This window comes from Oncorhynchus mykiss, chromosome 12 (assembly GCF_057628025.1).
Source record: "Oncorhynchus mykiss isolate SJ-2025 chromosome 12, ASM5762802v1, whole genome shotgun sequence".
Classification (NCBI taxonomy): Eukaryota; Metazoa; Chordata; class Actinopteri; order Salmoniformes; family Salmonidae; genus Oncorhynchus; species Oncorhynchus mykiss.
In genome coordinates this window covers 29,790,744-29,817,099 of record NC_143033.1, presented here as the reverse complement: position 1 = coordinate 29,817,099, position 26,356 = coordinate 29,790,744, and the positions used below count along the sequence as shown (strand labels likewise).

Sequence of the window (26,356 nt, the reverse complement as noted above, 5' to 3'; positions counted from 1 at the left end):
GCCTCTCTTGCCTCTCTTGCCTCTCTAGGAATGTCTTTCAAACATACAAAGGAAGTAACACATAAATAAAAAATGAGTCACAATGCTCCCTCTGCCCCACTCTGAGATCCCTGCATGGCATACTAGCATCCAGGGGTGGTACCTGTGGTGTAAGAGATGGGGGGGAGGGGGGCAAAAGCTATTTGTGTTGAATCTTAAGCTTGCGGTCTCAACCATCCCACAGTGAGAGGCATCTATGCTGTGTGAAAGGAGGACCTGACTTCCTACAAACCCAGACCAGGTACTGCGGCACTGCTATCATCCACAGTACTGATTCCAACAGGTGAGTTCTGCCTGCATTTGATCTTTTAGACAACAATCTGAAGACTTTATAAAATACTGGGAGGGAGAGATTATGCTGCTAATTCAGACTGCTCTCACTGCAGAACATTTAAATGATTTACATATGCATACACATGATCTTTAAACTGATATTTATGTTGTTGCCTTTGCATTCCTTGAGAAACACTTTCAACAGGTTTCACTACAGGTCCTTAGACTTACCTTTGTTTTGGTGCTGCTAGTCTTGACCATCTGTAAAGTATGAATAATCCATTACTCAGTGGAGAGTGTGTATAATGTGAGTGTGTGGATGCAGACACAGTTGCCCACAACGATTGGAGCGGCAAATGGAGAAGATATTTTACAACTGGTTATAGATTAATGTAAAATTTGGCAAATTTCCATTCTTTGGAGTAGATCACATGACTCTTCCAGCATCCTTGCTTTGTTGCAGTCATTGCAGATTGTAATAACAATGTTGGGGGTAAATGTGTAATTATTTCATTCATTACTGGAACTGACAGCCACTGTCTTGTCGTTCTCACTCACCTCTGTCATCAAATGGACTCAAGCTAGCCACATGTTCTGACTGAGCTCATACAGCGATACATTTATCTCTCTTGGTTTCATACACGTCCTGACCAAACGTCCACAGAATGAAGGTAAACCGAGGTAGTTATTTCAGAACAGGGCACAATGCTTCAGGAAACAGTGCTTCGACAGTGGAAAAGTAATTCAGCTAGCAAGGCATTGTTGTCATTTTCTAACAGGTGATGATCAGCAGAAATAAGGGAGTAACGTTAGTTTCGCTCATAGTACTAAAGTAGATGTGAGTTTCTCTATCGAACAATCCACATGTCCACAGGTAATAGCTAGCTAACGTTAGTTAAACCAAGTTAAAGTAGCTACTGTACTTAGTGCAACCCTACCTAAGTAACAGTACAGATGAAGATAAATAAGTATCTGAACTACTGTACATCTTACTGTATAAATTATTGTTAAACAATTCCAGATTGGAACTGTTACTGTTAAAGTACAAGTAATATTTTTTATTCTGGGAAAAAACTGAAACAAGATCCTTTTTGAGGCAAACACACACAGCTTTGGGTTGCTCATCTACAGCAGGAAGTGGTCCCCTGCCTGAGTGAGAAGGCAGTAGATATTATTTTCCAGTTTGGCACCACATACCTAAGTCAGGGTTCTCAACTCTGGTGTACCTAAAATTTTTTTTTTTAAAGTACAGAAACATACCCAATTCTGAGCATGACCTCAGGGTTGCACTTTCAAAAACTGAGCCCAGAATCGACATACTTGTTGAAAACTTCAACCAGCCACACACCTTATTGTGACTGTGCGTGTTTGTTTTCTGGTCTATATCTGTGTGATGTGATCAAAAGGTTTATTCCAGACAAAATAAGAAAATATTCATTGTATTTTAACAGCAACAGTTCTAACCTAGACCTTTTTTTCAGCAATACTTTCTACAGTAAGATGTACAGTAGGCCTGAATCTTTCAATGTACTGCTACTTCGGGTTACACTATCAAAAGCTGAGCCTGTGTGTTCTCTTATACATCTGTGTGAAGTGATCCATCAGTTTATTCCAGTTCAGAATTAAAATGATTTATTGTATATTAACAGCAATAGTTCCAACCTAGACAGATATGTAAGAGTTTTTTTAATGGGAAAAAATACAAATTAATTGCTCTTTATATGGGTATTTCATTGTTATTTGTTTGTATCTATATTGCATTTGTTTTAGGCATAAGGGCAATTAAATGTACTGATATTTACGTATAGTTTTCATAAGCTTGGGTCCCAGGAAAGCACAGCATTTCTAATTTGGGTCCCAGGATGTAAACCATTAAGAACCCCTGCTCTAGAGGCCTGTAATAATTGGTATGTTCATGTACCATTTTTGTTGTTACATAATGTTGTGGGTTTTGCATATGTTGGTTAAATGTGATGCCGATCATTCCTTTAGAGTCCCAGAATGCAGTAACACCGGTTGCTAGTGAAATGTCGGCCCATAAATTGTGTGTGAAGTCATGGTAAAAAGATGGATGACTGACAGAATCAAAGCTCTAGATCTTTCCCTCAGGGCTTTCAGCTCCACTGAGTAATCTAATATCTAAAAAACCTTCCTTACCCCTGGATACTTCAACTGGTGATTATACAGGAGAAAAAAGTAAAAGGAGCACTCTGTTTCTTGAGAAACAATCTGACCCTCCTCTGAGGCCTATAGTCTGTGCTAATAATAGCCTCACGGAACCCCTAAAACCAATTTGTTTATTTTTTTCATGAAGTTGGTTCCTTTCCTCACAGCTTTCTTTGGCGACACCACTTATGTGCTAAAGATCCTTGAGAATGTCAAATATGAATCTAATGACATACTTACAAACATCCCCCATGCAGGAGGCCTAGAAGCCCTCTCCCACCATATACATGCCCTGAAGGTCTGCTGCCACTTATGGATTTATTTAGACTTTCACCAAAATGGCGTTAACTATTAACTTTTTTCAATATGCGACAGGAGCGGCAATTGTGCCAAATTATGTTAATTTGTTTATAGCTTTCTGGAAAAAATTAATTAATTAACTGCTGTATCTAACACGTTATTTAATAATATTGTCCCGTGGCACAGATATATGGATGATATTCTGGTAGCCTGTAGGGGCACAGAGGTTCACCCACCTGAGTAGATTTGTGTTGTATGCCAACTCCCCATTTTTTGTTTCCTGAAGAGCATTGCACTTCCTATTTAACCCTTATTTTACCAGGTAAGTCAACTGAACACATTCTCATTTACAGCAATGACCTGAGGAATAATACACGGGAGAGGAGAGGGAATCATGAGCCAATTGGATGCTGGGGATGATTAGGTGGCTATGATGGTCAGATTGGGAATTTAGCCAGGACACCGGGGTTAACACCCCTACTCTTACGATATGTGCCACGGGATCTTTTTTTAATTATGTTTTTTTAGGGGGTAGATCAGCTTTAATATTGCAGCTCGATTGTAGCGTCCATCAATGTAATTGCATAATTTCCAATCCACCATATACAGTGCCTTGCGAAAGTATTCGGCCCCCTTGAACTTTGCGACCTTTTGCCACATTTCAGGCTTCAAACATAAAGATATAAAACTGTATTTTTTTGTGAAGAATCAACAACAAGTGGGACACAATCATGAAGTGGAACGACATTTATTGGATACTTCAAACTTTTTTAACAAATCAAAAACTGAAAAATTGGGCGTGCAAAATTATTCAGCCCCCTTAAGTTAATACTTTGTAGCGCCACCTTTTGCTGCGATTACAGCTGTAAGTCGCTTGGGGTATGTCTCTATCAGTTTTGCACATCGAGAGACTGAAATGTTTTCCCATTCCTCCTTGCAAAACAGCTCGAGCTCAGTGAGGTTGGATGGAGAGCATTTGTGAACAGCAGTTTTCAGTTCTTTCCACAGATTCTCGATTGGATTCAGGTCTGGACTTTGACTTGGCCATTCTAACACCTGGATATGTTTATTTTTGAACCATTCCATTGTAGATTTTGCTTTATGTTTTGGATCATTGTCTTGATGGAAGACAAATCTCCATCCCAGTCTCAGGTCTTTTGCAGACTCCATCAGGTTTTCTTCCAGAATGGTCCTGTATTTGGCTCCATCCATCTTCCCATCAATTTTAACCATCTTCCCTGTCCCTGCTGAAGAAAAGCAGGCCCAAACCATGATGCTGCCACCACCATGTTTGACAGTGGGGATGGTGTGTTCAGCTGTGTTGCTTTTACGCCAAACATAACATTTTGCATTGTTGCCAAAAAGTTCAATTTTGGTTTCATCTGACCAGAGCACCTTCTTCCACATGTTTGGTGTGTCTCCCAGGTGGCTTGTGGCAAACTTTAAACGACACTTTTTATGGATATCTTTAAGAAATGGCTTTCTTCTTGCCACTCTTCCATAAAGGCCAGATTTGTGCAATATACGACTGATTGTTGTCCTATGGACAGAGTCTCCCACCTCAGCTGTAGATCTCTGCAGTTCATCCAGAGTGATCATGGGCCTCTTGGCTGCATCTCTGATCAGTCTTCTTCTTGTATGAGCTGAAAGTTTAGAGGGACGGCCAGGTCTTGGTAGATTTGCAGTGGTCTGATACTCCTTCTATTTCAATATTATCGCTTGCACAGTGCTCCTTGGGATGTTTAAAGCTTGGGAAATCTTTTTGTATCCAAATCCGGCTTGAAACTTCGTCACAACAGTATCTCGGACCTGCCTGGTGTGTTCCTTGTTCTTCATGATGCTCTCTGCGCTTTTAACGGACCTCTGAGACTATCACAGTGCAGGTGCATTTATACGGAGACTTGATTACACACAGGTGGATTGTATTTATCATCATTAGTCATTTAGGTCAACATTGGATCATTCAGAGATCCTCACTGAACTTCTGGAGAGAGTTTGCTGCACTGAAAGTAAAGGGGCTGAATAATTTTGCACGCCCAATTTTTCAGTTTTTGATTTGTTAAAAAAGTTTGAAATATCCAATAAATGTCGTTCCACTTCATGATTGTGTCCCACTTGTTGTTGATTCTTCACAAAAAATACAGTTTTATATCTTCATGTTTGAAGCCTGAAATGTGGCAAAAGGTCGCAAAGTTCAAGGGGGCCGAATACTTTCGCAAGGCACTGTATATATTTGTTAATATACAGAACCAGTCAAAAGTTTGGACTCGCCTACTCATTCAAGGGTTTTTCTTTATTTTTTTACCATTTTCTACATTGTAGAATAATATTGAAGACATCATCAAAACTATGAAAATTCCATGTGTTATATGTCGGAACCAAAAAATTATTAAGCGAATCAAAATGTATTTGAGATTCTTCAAAGTAGCCACCCTTTGCCTTGATGACAGCTTTGCACACTCTTGGCATTCTCTTAACCAGCTTCACGAGGTAGTCACCTGGAATGCATTTCAATTAACAGGTGTGCTTTGTTAAGTTAATTTGTGGAATGTCTTTCCTTAATGCGTTTGAGCCAGTCAGTTGTGTTGTGACAAGGTCGGGTTGGTATACAGAAGATGGCCCTATTTGGTAAAAGACCATGTCTATATTATGGCAAGAACGGCTCAAATAAGCAAAAAGAAACGACAGTCCATCATTACTTTAAGACATGCAGAGGATAAGTTCATTAGTTACTAGCCTCAAATTGAAGCCTAAATAAATGCTTCACAGAGTTCAAGTAACAGACACATCTCAGAGGAGACTGAATCAGGCCTTCATGGTTGAATTGCTGCAAAGAAACCACTACTAAAGGACACAAATACGAAGAAGTTACTTGCTTTGGCCAAGAAACACGAGCAATGGACATTAAACCAGTGGAAATCTGTCCTTTCGGTCTGATGAGTCCAAATTTGAGATTTTTGGTTCCAACCGCCGTCTCTTTGTGAGACACAGAGTAGGTGAACAGATTATCTCTGCATGTGTGGTTACCACCGTGAAGCATAGAGGAGGAGGTGTGATGCTGTGGGGGTGCTTTGCTGGTGTCACTGTCAGTGATGTATTTAGAATTCAAGGTACACTGAACCAGCATGGCTACCACAGCATTCTGCAGCAGTACGCCATGCCATCTGGTTTGTGCTTAGTCCCACTATCATTTGTTTTTCAACAGGACAATGACCCAACACACCTCCAGACTGTGTATGGGCTATTTGACCAAGAAGGAGAGTGATGGACGGCTGCATCAGATGACCTGGCTTCCACAATCACCCAACCTCAACCCAATTGAGATGGGTTGGTATGAGTTGGACTGCAGAGTGAAGGAAAAGCAGCCAACAAGTGCTCAGCATATGTGGGAACTCCTTTAAGTCTTTTGGAAAAGCATTCCAGGTGAAGCTGGTTGAGAGAATGCCAAGAGTGTGCAAAGCTGTCATCAAGGCAAAGGGTGGCTACTTTGAAGAATCTCAAATATACAATATATTTTGATTTGTTTAACACTTATTTGGTGACTACATGATTCCATGTGTTATTTCATAAACTCATAAAAAAATGAAATGTCCTCTCACTGTCAACTGTTTATTTTCAGCAAACGTAACATGTGTAAATATTTGTATTAACATAAGATTCAACAACTGAGACAAACTGAACAAGTTCCACAGACATGTGATTAACAGAAATGGAACAATGTGTCCCTGAACAAAGGGGGGCTCAAAATCAAAAGTAACAGAGTGGCCACTAGCTGCATTTTATTTATTTTTATATATTTCAACTTTATTTTTTCCAGGTAGGCCAGTTGAGAACAAGTTCTCATTTACAACTGCGACCTGGCCAAGATAAAGCAAAGCAGTGCAACAAAAACAACACAGAGTTACACATGAGATAAACAAACGTACAGTCAATAACACAATAGACAAATATATGTACAGTGTGCAAATGTAGTAAGATTAGGCAATAAATAGGCCATAGAGGTGAAATAATTAACATTTTGCATTAACACTGATAGATGTGCATTAAGTACTGCAGTCCGTCGTCTCCTCATGGACTGCACCAGATTTGCCAGTTCTTGCTGTGAGATGTTACCCCACTCTTCCGCCAAGGCACCTGCAAGTTCCCAGACATTTCTGGGGGGAATGGCCCTAGCCCTCACCCTCTGATCCAAACATGTCTCAGACATGCTCAACGGGATTGAGATCTGGGCTCTTCGCTGTCCATGGCAGAACACTGACATTCCTGTCTTGCAGGAAATCATGCACAGAACGAGCAGTATGGCTGGTGGCATTGTCATGCTGGAGGGTCATGTCAGGATGAGCCTGCAGGAAGGGTACCACATGCTGGAGGAGGATGTCTTCCCTGTAACACACAGCGTTGAGATTGCCTGCAATAATAACAAGCTCAGTCCAATGATGCTGTGACACCCAGACCATGACGGACCCCCCACCTCCAAATTGATCCCGCTCCGGAGTACAGGCCTCGGTGTAACGCTCCTTCCTTTGATGATAAACGCAAATCCGACCATCACCCCTGGTGAGACAAAACCGCGACTCGTCAGTGAAGAGCACTTTTTGCCAATCCTGTCTGGTCCAGCGGCGGTGGGTTTGTGCCCACAGGCGATGTTGTTGCTGGTGATGTATGGTGAGAACCTGCCTTACAACAGGCCTACAAACCCTCAGTCCAGCCTCTCTCAGCCTATTGCGGACAGTCTGAGCACAGATGGAGGGATTGTGCATTCCTAGTGTAACTCGGGCAGTTGTTGTTGCCATCCTGTACCTGTCCCGCAGGTGTGATGATCGGATGTACTGATCCTGTGCAGGTGTTGTTACAAGTGGTCTGCCACTGCGAGGACGATCAGCTGTCCGTCCTGTCTCCCTGTAGCGCTGTCTTAGGTGACTCTCAGTTTGGACATTGCAATTTATTTCCCTGGCCACATCTGCAATCCTCATGCCTCCTTGCAGCATGCCTAAGGCACGTTCACTCAGATGAGCAGGGACCCTGGGCATCTTGCTTTTGGTGTTTGTTAGAGTCAGTAGAAATGCCTCTTTAGTGTCCTAAGTTTTCATAACTGTGACCTTAATTGCCTACCGTCTGTAAGCTGTTAGTGTCTTAACGACTGTTCCACTGGTGCATGTTCATTAATTGTTTATGGTTGATTGAACAAGCATGGGAAACTGTGTTGAAACCTTTTACAATTAAGATCTGTGAAGTTATTTGGATTTTTACGAATTATCTTTGAAAGACAGGGTCCTGAAAAAGGGATGTTTCTATATTTATATAGAGTTATAGAGCCTATTTGAAATCAGACACTGTGGTGGGATTAACAACAAGACTACCTTTAAAACGGTACAAGATACATGTATGTTTGAGGAATTTTTATTATGAGATTTCTGTTGTTTTGAATTTGGCGCCCTGCACTTTCACTGGCTGTTGTCATATCATCCCGTTAACGGGATTGCAGCCCAAAGAGGATAAGCAGTGTCCCAACAGCAGTCCCAACACCTTAACACTGCTACACCTGGCTATCAGCAGAGCCTTGTCTGGCAGGGAAATAGTTCATCCAGCCTCATTTACTGCCTTTTAAAAAAACATACCTGATATGGCAAAATTTGTTATAAGGGGACGACGAGCAGATATGAGGCAATCCTTAATTTCCATTGAGACATTAATGAGCGAGCTAGGACGAACTTAGTCATGAGTCATCAGGCCAGGTACTCCTGAGGCATGATCCCAGGGCTCAGGTCCTCCGGGAGGGGAAGGAGAGGGTGAGAGAGAGAATTAGAGGGAGCATACTTAAATTCACACAGGGCACCGGGTAAGAAAGGAGAAATACTCTAGATATAACAGACTGACCCTAGCTCCCCGACACATAAACTTCTGCAGCATAAATACTGGAGGCTGAGACAGGAGGGGTTGGGAGACACTGTGGCCCTGTCTGACGATGCCCCCAGACAGGGCCAACCAGGCAGGATATAACCCCAGTATACAGATCTCCCTGGCATATTACATAATTTATACAGCGGTATACAAGACAACAAGCATACCTTGTTGTGTTGTGCTCACATGAACAGGAAGGTGGCGCAGCGATCCTTCATGGGCAAATTTTGTCATCAAAGTCTGGCATTCTCTAGATTTATGGCGCTTTCAAGACAACTGGGAACTCTGGAGAAAAAAAACAAGGTTGAATCATGACGTCAGTGATCTTCAGATTGGAGCTTTAGAAAGAGGCCGGCGTTCCCGTCTTGCAATTCCGAGTTGGATGACCGTTCAAAATGTATTTTTACCAGTCTGAGCTTGTTTTTATCAGAGTTCCCAGTTATCTTGAACTCACCAAAATCATATTTCCCAGTTCTGAGTTTCCTGTTGTTTGAGCAAGGCAGAAGTCATGCTGGATAGACACCATGGCGAATGTTGAATGTGTATCCTTTTAAGCTTGGAAAATAGACCCTTAAACACAGACTTGGGACCACACATCCACTCTACTGAATAGCAGGCTAGTGATTGCTTTGCAATGCTTGCAGTTAGCCACTGATTCCTTCCAAACCACTCATTGTTGAATTTGCGAATTCCAACTTATGGCCTATGAGCACCAATACTTTACATCTATCATTTATCTTCATTATTTATCTTCGTATGACAAGGATTAAAAAGTATTTGCCAGTAAATTGTCGACTTCATTCATGATGATGACTGCTAGCTTGCAAGCTAAGATTTTGAAAGTATGATGTTGTCCAATCAAAGCTGCTGTAGATATAACGTGATTTGACATTTTACCTGTGCTCAATGACCTTGTGCCTTTTTGGATGGGCACTTCTAATGTATGGCAGCACCCAAGGGGCTTGAATTTTTTAGCTCTACCCTTAGATTTGGTGGTGTCGTAGTGGGACAGAACACTGAGCTAATCACGGCACAACTAACATTACCAACTCCTACGCTCCGTATTTTACGCTGGCTGCCCCACCACCACAGAAAGCACTGAGCTAGGCTGGAGCTGCCTTGGTCAAGAAAGCAAAAAAGAGTCCAAGTGTGTATGCGGCTTCATTAACTCTATTATTTTTTAAATTGCAAACTGATACGTGACACGTAAGGATCGGACCCTTTTTTTCCATTTTTGCCTAAAATGTCATACCCAAATCTAACTGCCTGTAGCTAAGAACCTGAAGCAAGGATATGTATATTATTGATACCATTTGAAAGGAAACGCTTTGAAGTTTGTGGAAATGTGAAATTAATGTAGGAGAATATAACACATTAGTTCTGGTAAAAAATAATGCAAAGAAAAAAAAACATGTTTTTTTGTTCCATCTTTGAAATGCCAGAGAAAGGCCATAATGTACTATTCCAGGTTAGGCACAATTTAGATTTTGGCCACTAGATGGCAGCAGTGTATGTGCAAAGTTTTAGACTGATTCAATGAACTGTTCAAAACTGGCCAAATGTGACTAATTGGTTTATTAATACATTTTCAAGTTAACTGTGCACTCCTCAAACAATAGCATGGTATTATTTCACTATAGCTACTGTAAATTTGACCGTGCAGTTAGATTATAACGAATTTAAGCTTTCTGCCCATATCAGATATGTCTATGTCCTGGGAAATGTTCTTGTTACTTTTTTTTTTTAAGGGGTGGATCATCTTTAATATTTCAGATTGTTGCTTCCATCAATGTAATTATATGCATCATTTCCAATCCTCTATATGTATACACATTTTACAGACACAATCCATTTTAAAATAGTTATATTCTGTTTGTTTTTAGTCCTTCCTCTATTTCTGATGTCCATCCAGTTTGATTTCTATTTGTAACTGTGCTATTTCACAACATTTCTGAACCTATATACATTTTACAGATCTTGTATGTTTTACATTGGTTATTTTATATGGACAGTACCAAAATAAATCTATATCCACAGTAAAACAAGTCCTATATCGACATAACCTGAAAGGCCGCTCAGCAAGGCAGAAGCCACTGCTCCAAATCCACCATAAAAAAAAGCCAGACTACGGTTTGCAACTGCACATGGGGACAAAGATTGTACTTTTTGGAGAAATGTCCTCTGGTCTGATGAAACAAAAATAGAACTGTTTGGCCATAATGACCATCGTTATGTTAGGAGGAAAAAGGGGAGGCTTGCAAGCCGAAGAACACCATCCCAACTGTGAAGCACGGGGGTGGCAGCATCATGTTGTGGGGGTGCTTTGCTGCAAGAGAGACTGGTGCACTTCACAAAATAGATGGCATCATGAGGAAAGAAAATGATGTGAACATATTGAAGCAACATCTCAAGACATCAGTCAGGAAGTTAAAGCTTGGTCGCAAATGGGTCTTCCAAATGGACAATCACCCCAAGCATACTTCCAAAGTTGTGGCAAAATGGCTTAAGGACAACAATGTCAAGGTATTGGAGTGGCCATCACAAAGCCCTAACCACAATCCATAGAAAAATTGTGGGCAGAACTGAAAAAGCGTGTGTGAGCAAGGAGGCCTACAAACCTGACTCAGTTACACCAGCTCTGTCAGGAGGAATGGGCCAAAATTCACCAAACTTTCTGTGGGAAGCTTGTGGAAGGCAACCTGAAACGTTTGACCCAAGTTAAACAATTTAAAAGCAATGCTACCAAATTGAGTGTATGTAAACTTCCGACCCACTGGGAATGTGATGAAAGAAATAAGAGCTGAAATAAATAATTAATTCTACTATTATTCTGACATTTCAGATTCTTAAAATAAAGTGGCGATCCTAACTGACCTAAGACAGAGCATTTTTACTAGGATTAAATGTCAGGAATTGTGAAAAACTGAGTTTAAATGTATTTGGCTAAGGTGTATGTAAACTTCCGACTTCAACTGTAGGTGCCTCCCACTATTTTCCTTCTCAAGGCTCTGATGAAGGTGATTAAGGCCGAAACTCAAGCATATTGTTTGTTTGTCCAGTCAATAAATCTATTTGATTTACGCAGTACCAGTGTGCTCTTTTTTTCTTTGTTCTCCCGGTTAGTCACCAGTTGAAGTATCCTGGGGGAAGGAATGTTTTTGGGATTTTCAAGTCCTTCAGTCTAGCAACTGATTCCCCTTTTTTTGTTTAAGCTGGGCTGAAGTGCCTTTGGTTATACCTTTTTCTAATGCAATATATATTTAGTACATACAGACTTCTGTTCTGTACATACTATGATCCTCACACAATTACCCATCAACCGTGTTCTTTGTTTCAATAGGAAGCAGAGACTTGGACTGGACCATGGCCACCAAGGGTGTGTTGAGCTACATAACTGTAACTAAACACTATATAAAACATCACTGCTCCATCATGAGCAATTGTGGTATATCAAAACACAGAATAATATAAAGTGTATGTGTAATGTGTGTTGTAGAAGTTAACAGAGCACAGGTGGTTCGAACCATGAAGGTGCGTACTTCCCTCAAGGGAGACGGCAGCTGGATCCGTAGAGTGACAGACCCAGACGAAGAAGAGGGAAAACCACGGTAACCCATTCCAAACCAAAATCCACCCACTTGATGTTTTAGGAGACAATGGAGGCACATTTATCTTTGTCTAAGGCATTAATGATTTATCTAAAGCGTTAATTGCAATTAACAATTGAGTCAGATTTTATATTTATGGCGCTAGTCTATTTGGAACTAACATTCCACAACCCCACTATTTTCTTCTCTCAAGTAAGCCAGAACTTCCAAAGAAACCCACTGGTCTCTTTTCAGCTGAATCCAGCCCTGTTACCTCGCTTGCTTCATGCAACCCCTACAGTCCTACAGTGACACCAGATGTTGACCCACTGACCCCTGAGGAAATCACCAAATGGTAAGAGGGCAATTACCTTTGACTGTGCATGTGATGAATCAGTATTAGACAGTTATTAAAGTGTAATAACATGTCATAACTTAATTACCTCTTTCTTCTCTTCTGTAGGTCATTGACATCTAGCAGGGTCAGACCCCTGGCAAAGTCCTATGTCCTCTCAGCAGCTAAGAAATTTGAGTGGGTGTTTGTGTTTTAGTGTAGTGTTTAATGTTTATTTGTATGTATATTTACACAATATATTTTTTTTTAGATCTACCCATAAAACTCAGTAGCTGAGTCTTTTTACTTGTAAAATATGAATAGCATATTGTTTATCTCTTCCCAGTATCAATGTGGAATCATGTAGTAACCCAAAAAGTGTTCAACAAATCAAACCAGATGGGATGGCGGATCGCTGCAGAATGCTGTGGTAGCAATGCTGGTTAAGTGTGCCTTGAATTCTTATAACTTCTTATGGGCAGGTGGGACGGTAGCATCCCACCTGGCCAACATCCGGTGAAATTGCAGAGCGCTAAATTCGAACTACAGAATTATAAATATTTAACTTTCATAAAATCACAAGTGTAATACATCAAAATAAAGCGTAACTTCTTGTTAATCCAGCCGCTGTGTCAGATTTCAAAAAGGCTTTATGGCGAAAGCACACCATGCGGTTATCTGAGGACAGTGCCCCGCATACAAAAGCATGAAAAACATATTTCAACCAGGCAGGTGCGCCACGAAAGTCAGAAATAGCGATATAATAAATACCTTACCTTTGATCTTCTTCTGTTGGCACTCCAAAAGGTCCCAGATACATCACAAATGGTCCTTTTGTTTGATAATGTCCTTCTTTATAGCCATAAAAACTCAGTTTAGCTGGCGTGCTTCAGTCAATAATCCACCCAGTTTCCCTCCATCAAAATGCATACAAAATTAATCACAAACGCTACTAATAAACTTTTCCAAACAAGTCAAACAACATTTATAATCAAACCTTAGGTCCCCTAATACGTGACAAAACTATACAATTTAAGACGGAGAATCGTTATTGTCTTTACCGGAGAAAAATACCAAAGAACGCTCTCTCTTCCACTCGCTTGGAAACTGTACAGCCAAAATGGGAGCCATCTAGAAAATTACAATTTCTGGCTAATTTTTCCAAAAACCAGCATGGAACTCTTTCTTTAGACTGTTGACATCTAGTGGAAGCCATAGGAACTGCAATCTGGGAGGATTTCACCTTATAATAAAAGTGACAGCCATTGAAAACATTGGTAGGAAGATTTTTTTTTGTTTTTGGGATGGTTTGTCCTCTAGGTTTTGCCTGCCATATCAGTTTTGTTATACTCATAGACATAAATGTTAAGTTTTAGAAACATTAGAGTGTTTTCGATCCAAATCTACCAATTATATGCATATCCTAGCTTCTGGGCCTGAGTAACAGGGAGTTTACTTTGGGCACGCTTTTCATCCGGATGTGAAAATACTGCCTCCTACCCAAGAGAGGTTAATAAATCACACACAGTGTCACCAGCAAAGCACCGCCACACCATAACACCTCCTCCATACTTTCCGGTGGGAAATACACATGCCCCTTTACTTTCAGTGCAGCAAACTCTCTCCAGAAGTTCAGTGAGGATCTCTGAATGATCCAATGTTGACCTAAATGACTAATGATGATAAATACAATCCACCTGTGTGTAATCAAGTCTCCGTATAAATGCACCTGCACTGTGATAGTCTCAGAGGTCCGTCAAAAGCACAGAGAGCATCATGAAGAACAAGGAACACACCAGGCAGGTCCGAGATACTGTTGTGAAGAAGTTAAAAGCCGGATTTGGATACAAAAAGATTTCCCAAGCTTTAAACATCCCAAGGAGCACTGTGCAAGCGATAATATAGAAATGGAAGGAGTATCAGACCACTGCAAATCTACCAAGACCTGGCCGTCCCTCTAAACTTTCAGCTCATACAAGGAGAAGACTGATCAGAGATGCAGCCAAGAGGCCCATGATCACTATGGATGAACTGCAGAGATCTACCGCTGAGGTGGGAGACTGTCCATAGGACAACAATCAGTCGTATATTGCACAAATCTGGCCTTTATGGAAGAGTGGCAAGAAGAAAGCCATTTCTTAAAGATATCCATAAAAAGTGTCGTTTAAAGTTTGCCACAAGCCACCTGGGAGACACACCAAACATGTGGAAGAAGGTGCTCTGGTCAGATGAAACCAAAATTGAACTTTTTGGCAACAATGCAAAACGTTATGTTTGGCTGAACACACCATCCCCACTGTCAAACATGGTGGTGGCAGCATCATGGTTTGGGCCTGCTTTTCTTCAGCAGGGACAGGGAATATGGTTAAATTTGATGGGAAGATGGATGGAGCCAAATACAGGACCATTCTGGAAGAAAACCTGATGGAGTCTGCAAAAGACCTGAGACTGGGACGGAGATTTGTCTTCCAACAAGACAATGATCCAAAACATAAAGCAAAATCTACAATGGAATGGTTCAAAAATAAACATATCCAGGTGTTAGAATGGCCAAGTCAAAGTCCAGACCTGAATCCAATCGAGAATCTGTGGAAAGAACTGAAAACTGCTGTTCACAAATGCTCTCCATCCAACCTCACTGAGCTCGAGCTGTTTTGCAAGGAGGAATGGGAAAACATTTCAGTCTCTCGATGTGCAAAACTGATAGAGACATACCCCAAGCGACTTACAGCTGTAATCGCAGCAAAAGGTGGCGCTACAAAGTATTAACTTAAGGGGGCTGAATAATTTTGCACGCCCAATTTTTCAGTTTTTGATTTGTTAAAAAAGTTTGAAATATCCAATAAATGTCGTTCCACTTCATGATTGTGTCCCACTTGTTGTTGATTCTTCACAAAAAAATACAGTTTTATATCTTTGTTTGAAGCCTGAAATGTGGCAAAAGGTCGCAAAGTTCAAGGGGGCCGAATACTTTCGCAAGGCACTGTATCCAGAGTATTTTCAGATTTCGTTATCATCAAATGCGGCTAAAAATACAGTAAATGTAAAATGCACATAAAATCAAGTGTAATGTTTGGATTCAGTCTTGTCAGGTTAACTGTTGTGTCCTCACCTTTAGCCTAATAATCTTGCCATAATCTCCCTTTGAATTGCTACCATGGTTATGTATATAATTTCCATATTTTTCATGTAATTTTTTTTTCAATCTAGCCCTATCCATATAGGCCATTTCCCAGGAGGGTAATGGGTTAATGTATTCACTATGAAGTAGCCAAGCACATCCCCAGCTCCATTAAAATGAATGTTACCTTACTTTGTTTTATGCAATAATAGATTTTGTGCACATTTAGAATATGATTGAGGAGAAATATAGATAGCAGGTGCTGTTGTTCACCCTGACAGAAGTAGTATAATGGGTGCTTGAATCAGTTACTGCCATAAAGCGTATTTAAGTGCTAATTCTGTGTGACTGATTTACAGTAGGCCTGAAGAGTTGTCAGAAGCTGTGGAGGAGTCGGACCCACCAACAGCAGAATCAAAATACAAATCTCTTGGGAAACCTGTGGAACAACCTGCAGTGCAGGAATCTGTAAATGAACCAGCAGCTAGAAAATCTGTAGATGCACCTGCTGACCAACCAGAGGCAGCAGAGCCCTCTGAGACAACGACTGAGGAACCTCCTGCATCTGTGGAAGAAGCTGATGGAGAACTCATCGCACAACTCACTGCAGAACCCACCGTGGGACCCACAGTGGAACCAGCAAGTGAAATTCAATCAGAAGAGACTGCTGTAGAATCAGTCTTAGAACCTGTAGTGAAACCTGTTGACAGTGTTTCTGAAGAACCTGCAGTTAGGCCAGCGGCTGTGGAGGCAATTGAACTTGTAGTTGAGCCTGTGGTTGCAGTTAAACCTGTAGTTGAGCCTGTGGCTACAGTTAAACCTGTAGTTGAGCCTGTGGCTACAGTTAAACCTGTAGTTGAGCCTGTGGCTACAGTTAAACCTGTAGTTGAGCCTGTGGCTGCAGTTAAACCTGTAGTTGAGCCTGTGGCTGCAGTTAAACCTGTAGTTGAGCCTGTGGCTGCAGTTAAACCTGTAGTTGAGCCTGTGGCTGCAGTTAAACCTGTAGTTGAGCCTGTGGCTGCAGTTAAACCTGTAGTTGAGCCTGTGGCTGCAGTTAAACCTGTAGTTGAGCCTGTGGCTGCAGTTAAACCTGTAGTTGAAGCTGTGGCTGAAGCAGCTGTTGAAGTTGTTCAGGAATTATCAGCTGCTATTGAACTTGAGGAGGCATTAGACGTGGAGCTACCCGCTGCTGAAGTCGTGGCAGATGATATAATAGCACCTGCATCAGAACCTACACCATCCCCTTGTGGGGGTCAGGTTCCATCACTGTGAGTCTGCCCTCATATTGAGTTGTCCTAATCTTTTCCTACTAGAGACAATACAATTATTTTAAAGTAATTTGAGCAGATAAGTTAATCAGTACAGTAAACAAGCACACATTTCAAATGTACATTTACCCTTTAAGTTATTCGATACATGCATACATACATTCAATACATGCAGTAGTAATGCAGTAAGACACTTGCATGGTATGTACATTTTCTACATTTGGGCAGTGCAATTTGAGTGTCTATTTGTTTCTGTACTGTTTCAGCATTCAGCAACAGGAGGATGCTGAACCACAGCATCAGATAGTCCATGACTTTCGTCACACCAAGTAAGTGTTGTCATTCTGTCCATGTTCAGACTATAGTAGGCCTAAAAGGAAAACACCTTTACTATGAGTAAAGGGGAAGACAGTTTTTTTTAATATTACACCAATAATTACACCAGCATAATACTACACATTGCAGGATGCACATTTTTTGGGGTATCTGTACTTAACTTTTTATATTTTTGACTACTTTTACTTTTACCTCACTACATTCGTTAAGAAAATGTTTTACTTTTTACTCCATACATTTTCCCTGACACCGAAAAGTACTTGTTACATTTTCAATGCTTAGCAGGACCTGATAATGGTCCAATTCATGCACTTATCAAGAGAACATCCCTGGTCATCCCTACTGTCTCTGATCTGGTGGACTCACTAAACACAAATGCTTCAATTGTAAAAAATGTCTGAGTATTGGAGTGTGCTCGTGGCTTTCTGTAAATAAAAAAAAACAAGACAATGGTGCCATCTGGTTTGTTTAATATAAGGAATTTGAAACGATTTATACCTTTACTCAAGTAGAATTTTACTGGGTGACTTTTACGTGAGTCATTTTCTATTAAGGTATTTTTACTTTTACTCAAGTATGACAGTTGGGTACTTTTTCCACCACTGTAAAAGTAAACATATTTTTTTGCCAATTATTTTACAATCGAGTCTGTTTTAGCCATTCCAAAGGTTATAGTGTATTTTCTATACTTAAGAAAGAGATGTTTTGACCGTACTCAATATTGATGAACTTCCCCTCTCCCCTGCAGGGATGGCAAAGCCATTTGTTCATACTGTGACAAGTCAATTGATGGAAATGTCAAGATCACAATCAATTACCCACAAATCTACAGCCACCCAGACTGTTTTAAGGTACAGCACCCCAACCCTTGTCCAGACACCTCATTGTTCAAAACAATCTGTCAGTGAACTGAACATTATGACACTTGTTTTTTGGTGATATGTTAGTCCACTTTCTCTCTCTCCATACTGAGGGGAATATTTCCTTTTTTCAGTGCGGGTTGTGCAGTAAGGCCTTGGGGGACATGACGACCTCCATGTTCGTGCATGGGAGAGTGATCCACTGTGATGGCTGCTTTATTAAAACCATGTAGGCCCCAGGGCTTCTCATCACCTTGACACAGAGGGCACAACAGTGTCATCCCTGGAACATCCCTGTCACCAACACAACCATTTTGACAGATTACTTTCTAACACTGTTCAAATTTTTTTTGTAAGATGTTATAATTCCAGAGTTATCATCAATTTTCCTTCCTTGACACTGAATGCCATTCTTTTGTGAATGTAAGACTTTTTTCTGTAAACAAATAATATTTTTTCCCCATTTATTGTGTTTTCATCATGTGGAGGGCATGTATATCTTTAATGAGAAAAAATATATAAATGATTTATGACCGTTTCCATAATTTGTCAATAATTAACTTCTAATAACATTTGTCTTGTTTGTTGTTGTGCTTTTATATTACCCAACCTCACTGGAAGTTTTGTTTTACCATTTGACATTTGCATGACAATGAAATGAAGCACAACATTTTAATACCTTGGGTTCAAAGGCTTTGATACATTTTAATTGCTAATCAATTCAACACAGCATTATATACACACCCAATTCAGTAAATAGCATAGCAGGCCACTCACCAGCCAGAAATCCCCTGGAAATCAAACACTACAGTTTAAAAGCAGAGAGCATTAATACATATGGAGAATGAAAACGGAGTATCTTATTTAGCTTATACCTTTAGCACATCCATAGAATTGGGTTTCCTTGCACCCCACACACAGTAATCAGTCAAAAGGACAAACAATAGGTACTACATCAAGAGTGAATGCAAAAAAGCTGCCGTAAGTGCTTTGACACACTTAGACAAGAGCGACTCCCACATTACACTCCTACATTTCACTTGAGTGTTGTAGAGAACTTTGGCACATTCTGCTGTTTTCTCTAGTTACAGTAATGGACAGCTCATTTACTAACACAATCTAAAGCAACAGGAGCTAGATCATGTTCACAATCTATATACATATCAGTAAGCAAGGCGACTGGGGTCGGTTTCTTAGTTCTGATTAGCATGGAGAGCAGCCATCTCTCCAAGTCACTCAGATTTAGAGAGCTAAATAGAGCCCACAATCTGACAATAGCGTCAGTGACACTTTATACAAGCTTTTTTTTTTTTTAAATGTGTGAACCAAAATCAGAGACGCTACATCCAATGTGAAAATTAGCAACAGACATCAGAGAGTCTGGACTGAGAACCACGGGTATAAGACTGGTGAGCAGGGGGAGGGGCTTAAAGTTATAACGACCCAACGTGGTCTCAGGGCAATCTGTATTATTCTCAACGTAAATCTTTGACACTCCATTTAGCATGATATATTACGTTACATTAGGTGATGTTATGAATGGAATAGCGGTCGTACAATATCATACAGTCATGGATTGAGCCCACCCCTCTTCTTTGACCAACCTCCCTACTTTAGTTTATGTCTAAAGTAACTAGACCATTAGTAGGTATCATACATCTTGGAGGTGCTCAGAAATACATAAAGTATGGCTCTGAGGCTAGGCTGAGGTGATAAACCAGATGGTCAGATGAACCATGTGTCAGTAATTGGAGCCCTCCAGGGAAGCAGCCAGCAGTAGGTAGGGGATCCAGGTTGCAGGTGTGTCTCACAGGGGATGGATGGAGTTCAGTGGTGTGATGTGTAACTGCCCCCCTCAGGCCCAGTCTATGGGGTGATGGAGACGTGAAAGGGCACAGTTTTTAACAGCGCAGCCCTTTCCTGCCCAGGAACCGCAGGACTGCATAGTTATATGTGGTGGCTACCACATACATAAACTAGAGAGAAAGATGAAGAGTGGGACAAAAGAGAAACTATTAAAAAAATGAAATAAATCCTAAATATGTTTTTGCAAAACTGCAGCTTCATTTAGATGACACAATTATTCAATAGCCTCACAAGCTGATCTCTCTTCGTGCACACGTTGATCACTTCCATATGCCCCTACAGTTACACCTATATAACACTAAGTCTGTTCTCTATTGGTGAGCTTTTCTCTTATGACCTGGCTGGTCTTGTCATCTTAATCATTGTTGAAAATCAATAAAGACTTAGCTACTGTGCTGATGGACAGTATGATACATTTGTCTATTTCTCTGTTATTATTCTTCTCTGCCAAAGAGCCTTAAATGAACCCCATACCTCTTTGGTGGTATGCCTTAAACTAAGCCAAATGGAGCTGCAAAATTCAAGTCAGTAATACTTTATAATAACTATCCTTTATAAGCCATTTATAAATGAACTAAATATTACCAAATGATTAGTACATTATTAGTAACTGCATTAGTTAAACATAATTTTTGTAATTTTTAACTAATATAGTTACTAGTAATGTACTGATATTTAACTATTAATAATCTGCAAATAGTTTATTTATTTACTAATTTATAAATGGTTTGTAAAGGATAGCTATTATAAACTGTTACCATCAAATCATACTCTGAACTTAAACCAAGAGGTTGACAGGCCCCATAGACTCATCAGTCTCTGGGTGGACGTTCTTACTCACCAGAGCCAAGAGAGCGATCCCTGCACCAGCAAAGGCAGCGATATATAGGTCATAGGTGATGAAGAACTGCAGAGACAAAACATGCAAATATGATTAAATGCATTTTAGTACACATTATAAAAAGGGGCCTCATAGAGTGCATGTACTGTACATTGAATTGCTATGCAGAATGATCATTTAGCTATGTGTGTTTTGTGGTTTAAAGGTTACATAATCCAGGAACATTCATTCTTTCAAAGTAGTTTTAATGTCAGACAGAGCTACCACCAACTCACCTCTTTTGTTTTGCAAATGGATGCCAAGGTCATTCCACAAGCCTTCCCTGGCATTGCATTCCAGGGCAGCAGTCCTAAAGCGAAGCTTGTCTCATTAATGTGAAATGAAGTACAGTACATTTCAAATGTAAAAAATGTATTAAAAAGAAAATAACATAAGGTGGCCCGGCTGGGCCCATCATAAGCTAAACGTACCATACTGCCGGGCATCCATGCAGATCCAGCCATGCTGGTTGATGCTGGGCGTCGTCTCAGCCAGGATGTTGATGGTGTGGCAGGTCTGTGCCATGTTGAAGAAGAAGAAGACGGGTATGGCTGTAAAGGCAAACACCGCCAGCCAGATCACTGCCAGGACGTATGTCACAATGATGAACTGTGTAGCAGGACGCAGAGTAGGAGGTCACAGGAAGTTATTGGTCAAATTCCAGGGAATCAGGATGTGACACAACATGTCCCATGAGGCCTTATTACTGCAGTAATACCCCACCACAGAGGGTAAATACTCTAACATGAGCCTAATATCCCCAGAGCATAATATATGAGGGATTCATGGATAATTAACTGATGATTAATTAACTACTCTATGAATTGTTTATGGATTTTTTTTCAACCTCTATTGCAGTGGATGGGTTACAAGCTAGAGTACAGTAGGCTATAGTGTCAATATTATTTTAGCAACCTAACAGCGAGGTGACGTCATTCCCTCCTCCCCCCTGCCCCCTCACCTCTCTCTCTCCCACTCCCCTACTCACCGTCAGACTAAGGCAGCGGCCACATCTGGTGCTCCGGAACTCTCCGAAGGTCTGCTTGACGGCACTGGTGGTGTAGAATCCCTCGGCCAGCAGCAGGATGCAGTAAAGGAAGAAGAAAGAGGCCAGGCCATAGATCACGTACTGGAAGTACTTGATACTGGGAGACAAGGACAGGTCATAATAAGGAGAGGTCAGATATAAACATTTGCTGTTGAGAGGTGGCTGCTCTCAACCTACCTAAAGGAAGGGGTACTACTACTAACTTCTACTACTACTACTAATACTACTGTAAGAGTCTTTACATTTATGTTGCTTGATTTCCACAACCTATCTACAAATACAAACACTTACAAGGAAGAAAATTCTACTCATCAATTAAAAGGACCACTCAACTCACAACGAGGACAGGACAACATAGTCTTGTATGTTACGAGCGAAGTAAGTCTCGGCGAGAACCTCTGTGTTGGCCAGTGCCTCGTGCCCACAGCCACAGAACAGTGCCATGCCGGTGAAGCAGAGCAGAGTGGCCACCAGGGACGGGTAGGGCACTGCCCCCAGGCAGCGGATACAGCAATCATAACAACCTGGTGAGGGGGCATAATACATCAACACACAGGCGGCACACACCGCACACACCAACACACAGCACATCTACGCCACAGTCCAGACACCTGTCAGTCACCCTACTTGGGGAGCTGTTGAAAAGAAAGACCCCACTGTTTCTGCTGAAAATCCATCAACATCCACCAACAACTTCCATCAACAGGCATGAAAGCAACAGAAACATTTTAGCGAAACACAACAGCGAAACCAAGTGCAGCAGAGCAGCGAATCCAACCAAGTAACGTTAAAGCGCCCATACAAAACCAGCCACCAATGACTTCACAGCACTCTCATACACTTCCTCCAATGTAAGCTGTGCTGGGGAAGCAGATAGGAAACATCCAGACTGTTAATGGCTGTATTGGTATAGGAATCAGAGAGAGAGATGCACCTAGGGCTTTGCAAAGCCAAGGTTGTCTGACCGGAAACATTTGCTGCTTTCGATCTTGTGCTCCTCAACAACAAGCAAAGAGTTTATGAATCAGTGATGCTAAAGGCTCTTCTGCAGGATATTGCAACTAAAGAACAGCTCTCTGCACTGGTTTCATCCGTGTGTAAAAGCTCCTCAGCTCCTGCCAACAGCTTACAGTTCAGACCCTCTTCTCTCCAGAGTCCAACCCTCTTTCACCACCACCCGCCACCACAGGCGTCACCAAGAGAGGAGAGAGAGAAGAGGGCACTGAGGGATGGGCTCCAGGGACTTAAGAGCCTGTCTTTGTGGCGGGATACACAGTGACCTTTGTCTTAGCTAGGATTGGAGGAGAACAAAGGCCAGCGATGTCAAACAAACAAAGACCACACTAGCACCACCTCACACACACACACACACACACACACACACACACACACACACACACACACACACACACACACACACACACACACACACACACACACACACACACACACACACACACACACACACACACACACACACACACACACACACACACACACACACACACACAATCTAATAAACAAGCCATCGGGTGCCTGGGCAGGTGGGGCGGAGGTCAGGGGAGTATCTCCACCACCAGGATTCTCACAGTACCGATGGCAACGTCAGTGCTACTCACCCAGTCCAGCCCACAGCTACAGCTGGCTGGGACTGGTACTATGGCAGCGAATAAGTGTCTATGTCAGCAGGGGGTGGGGACTGCGGTTCAAGTGTTCAAGGGTGGGAGGAAGCACAATGAATGGGTGGGGGGAAACTGAAATATCTTCACAACAACAACCAAGTGGCTCATCAAAGTTGTATGATCTACAAACCCCATTCGGGAATGGCAAACACTGTCATGATCATACATAATAGATGACTGAGAAACTGTTGCACACTGACTAAATGTTCCTGTAATATTATGGTTTCTGTGATTTTAGTTGGTAGGAAGGAACAAAGTATATTAATGAAATATACTGCCATTTAAATAAAAACAGCAACAGCTGGAAAGTTGTTTGAGTCCCTGGAAATTACATCAGCTGCAGACGCCCCCTCTTCAGCTGTGCTTTGAAACGCCACGATAACCTATTAATAAAATCACAGCACAGATACCACTGAAGGATCATACCAAACTAAGTCCTTAAATCATGCTAAATCTGAATCAACTGTAGTGCAGAGTAACTATTTTGTTTGAAGAAATTGTAGTGAAAGAGGAATAGTTGGTCGACATGAACTGACTCCAGAGTCAGATCTACCACGTGAATCAAAGGACTCCATGCAAATTTGCTAATTATGCCTTGGACAAGACTGGAAGTGTGAGAGCCTTTGACGTGATCGACCTTGCATGACCTCTCCCTGACAGCAGCCTGCGCTGGTCCTCTGTCTCTCTGAACCCCAATGAGTTCAATCCACCTTTTAGAAAATATTTTACAGATATTAGCTGTGTGAGAGCTGGTTCGATTTGAATTTTAATCTCATTGATTAGATGGTGATCCTGAATGTATTTGAAGTTTAATCTCATTGATTAGATGATGATCCTGAATGTATTTGAAGTTTAATCTCATTGATTAGATGGTGATCCTGAATGTATTTGAAGTTTAATCTCATTGATTAGATGATGATCCTGAATGTATTTGAATCTCATGTTTTGTTTTCAAGGAATTGCAATCAATATTTTGAGTAATGAGTATCAATAAGCTTAGCTTATCTCAAATGTTCCAAATTGACTATTTAGTCTACAATATTACCTACGTGCAACCTGGAATAATATTTGAGCAATCCTGCCTATGTTTATAATGTTGCAATATTACCAATGTTGTGTTATGAATAACCCATGAGGTACCCACAAGTGGACATTATAATCTTATCAGACAATCATACAATCAACTTGCAATAAAACCAGCAATTATCACAATATTAATCAAGCCTTCATATTGTTCTCAAGTGAAGCAACAATTATATTTTCTAAAATATATATATATATATTTCAAAAGTAGATTAATTATATTCCACAGACTTTTACTATTAAGATAGTCATAGAAAATATTAAAAACTAATTAGATAACCACTTACCCATGTTCAGAAAGAGCTATGGGGTTATTGAGGTTTAGCTTGGCGGCTTTATGACTGTGATTTGAGAAGTTATTCCCCACCACTCCTATATGAATCTGACTCACGCTTTTGTCTGACCAACAATAGACAGACCCTCAGCTCCCAGATACCAGCAGATCTTAAAGACACAAAGTCCCTTTTCAGCCACTGTCCATCACTAATGCAGCCCTGGGTTCAACATTAAGGACAGTGCAGGGGTCAAAGACCCGTAGACCCTTGCTTTTCAGTCACTCTCATGCATAACAAATTCACACAAACACATAGCCTTTTCTGTGTAGTACACTTGCAGCAGACTTCATCGTAAACATTGCTGTGGCATGTCTCCCTATAAATTGGCTTTGGATTTTAGGAGTAAGTTATTACATATTTTAAATGTTAGCAATCAGATATAACTCAATGAGCAGCACTTCATATCCTTTCACATTTCAAAAGATATGCCATATTTTTAAAAATTTCTCCTAGACTGAGTATGACATCCTGTATTCACCAATCCAGAGCAGAAACCTTATAACAATTTCCCTAAATACAATCCTATTCCTATGCATACAGATCTGCTATCTTAATTTGAACACTGTTTTTGCGGAGAATTTTCCTGTGCAGGAAGAAATTCAAATTATAGTGTATTTGAGGTTTTAAAAGGCTTCTAAAGTTAAAAGGCTTCTAACTTTTAAATTTCCACTGAAATGTCAAACTTGATTTGCCCTAACAAAAAATGTATCAACCCCTACATTAATTATAATCCACATAATAATTCAGATTTCCTGTTGCTGCATAATTACTTTCCTGCTGTGAGAAACAGGGTGAAATTACGATAGCAGATCTGGAGGCCTTTTTACTGTAGGTGTGATCATCATGTGTGATCATGTGTGGGCTGCTGCATGCACAGTTTATTCTCTCTTAGTAGCCAGGCTATTCATGGTCTGCATAGTATGTGTGCTGCCTATCTGAGGTACGTAAAGGACACCACATGGTCAGTGTGTTCGGCTCTTCAGAGAAGCATCTTCAGGAAACACAGAGCGATATGAAGAATGTGCAGACAAAAGTATAAAACAAAAGGCAGACCATGGAAATGCCACTGGACTGACATTGATTAAGTAGACTAACAAGGGGACATTGAGGGCTGGATCCAGCTGCTGCCCTCCCTCCCCTCCCTCATCCCTGACCCAGTTGATGTCAAAGCCCACTCCTTACAATGGTCCCAGTGTGCAGCTGGAGCAAACACCACACTGTCTTTTTGGAGTGTGCCTGTAACCTCTTATCCTCTTTGACTTTCCCCAGTCTTAGCC

At 41.0% G+C, this 26,356-nt stretch overlaps 2 protein-coding genes across 4 annotated transcripts; one reads left to right on the top strand and one right to left on the bottom strand.

The window, feature by feature from the left end:
- LOC110537366 (uncharacterized) lies at window positions 1-20,167 on the top strand. Of its 2 annotated transcripts, none has more exons than XM_021623351.3 (9): window positions 1-322; window positions 12,020-12,055; window positions 12,176-12,287; window positions 12,481-12,621; window positions 12,730-12,798; window positions 16,081-16,989; window positions 17,256-17,318; window positions 18,074-18,176; window positions 18,320-20,167. In XM_021623351.3, the coding sequence occupies exons 2-9, from the start codon at window positions 12,043-12,045 to the stop codon at window positions 18,416-18,418; spliced, it is 1,509 nt and encodes a 502-aa protein (XP_021479026.3). In that variant the 5' UTR covers window positions 1-322; window positions 12,020-12,042; the 3' UTR covers window positions 18,419-20,167. The 2 variants fall into 2 exon arrangements, with proteins under 2 accessions (XP_021479026.3, XP_021479027.3); XM_021623352.3 differs by having other exon boundaries at window positions 80-322; window positions 16,084-16,989.
- plp1b (proteolipid protein 1b) lies at window positions 18,866-25,327 on the bottom strand. Of its 2 annotated transcripts, none has more exons than XM_021623355.2 (7): window positions 25,032-25,327; window positions 22,317-22,503; window positions 21,920-22,076; window positions 21,363-21,540; window positions 21,168-21,241; window positions 20,893-20,958; window positions 18,866-20,161 (listed from the first exon to the last, which is right to left on the bottom strand). In XM_021623355.2, exons 1-7 carry the CDS (start codon window positions 25,033-25,035, stop codon window positions 20,087-20,089), a joined length of 741 nt encoding a protein of 246 aa, XP_021479030.1. In that variant the 5' UTR covers window positions 25,036-25,327; the 3' UTR covers window positions 18,866-20,086. The 2 variants fall into 2 exon arrangements, with proteins under 2 accessions (XP_021479030.1, XP_021479028.1); XM_021623353.3 differs by lacking the exon at window positions 25,032-25,327 and adding an exon at window positions 22,914-23,288.
- Window positions 25,328-26,356: the final 1,029 nt, after the last annotated feature.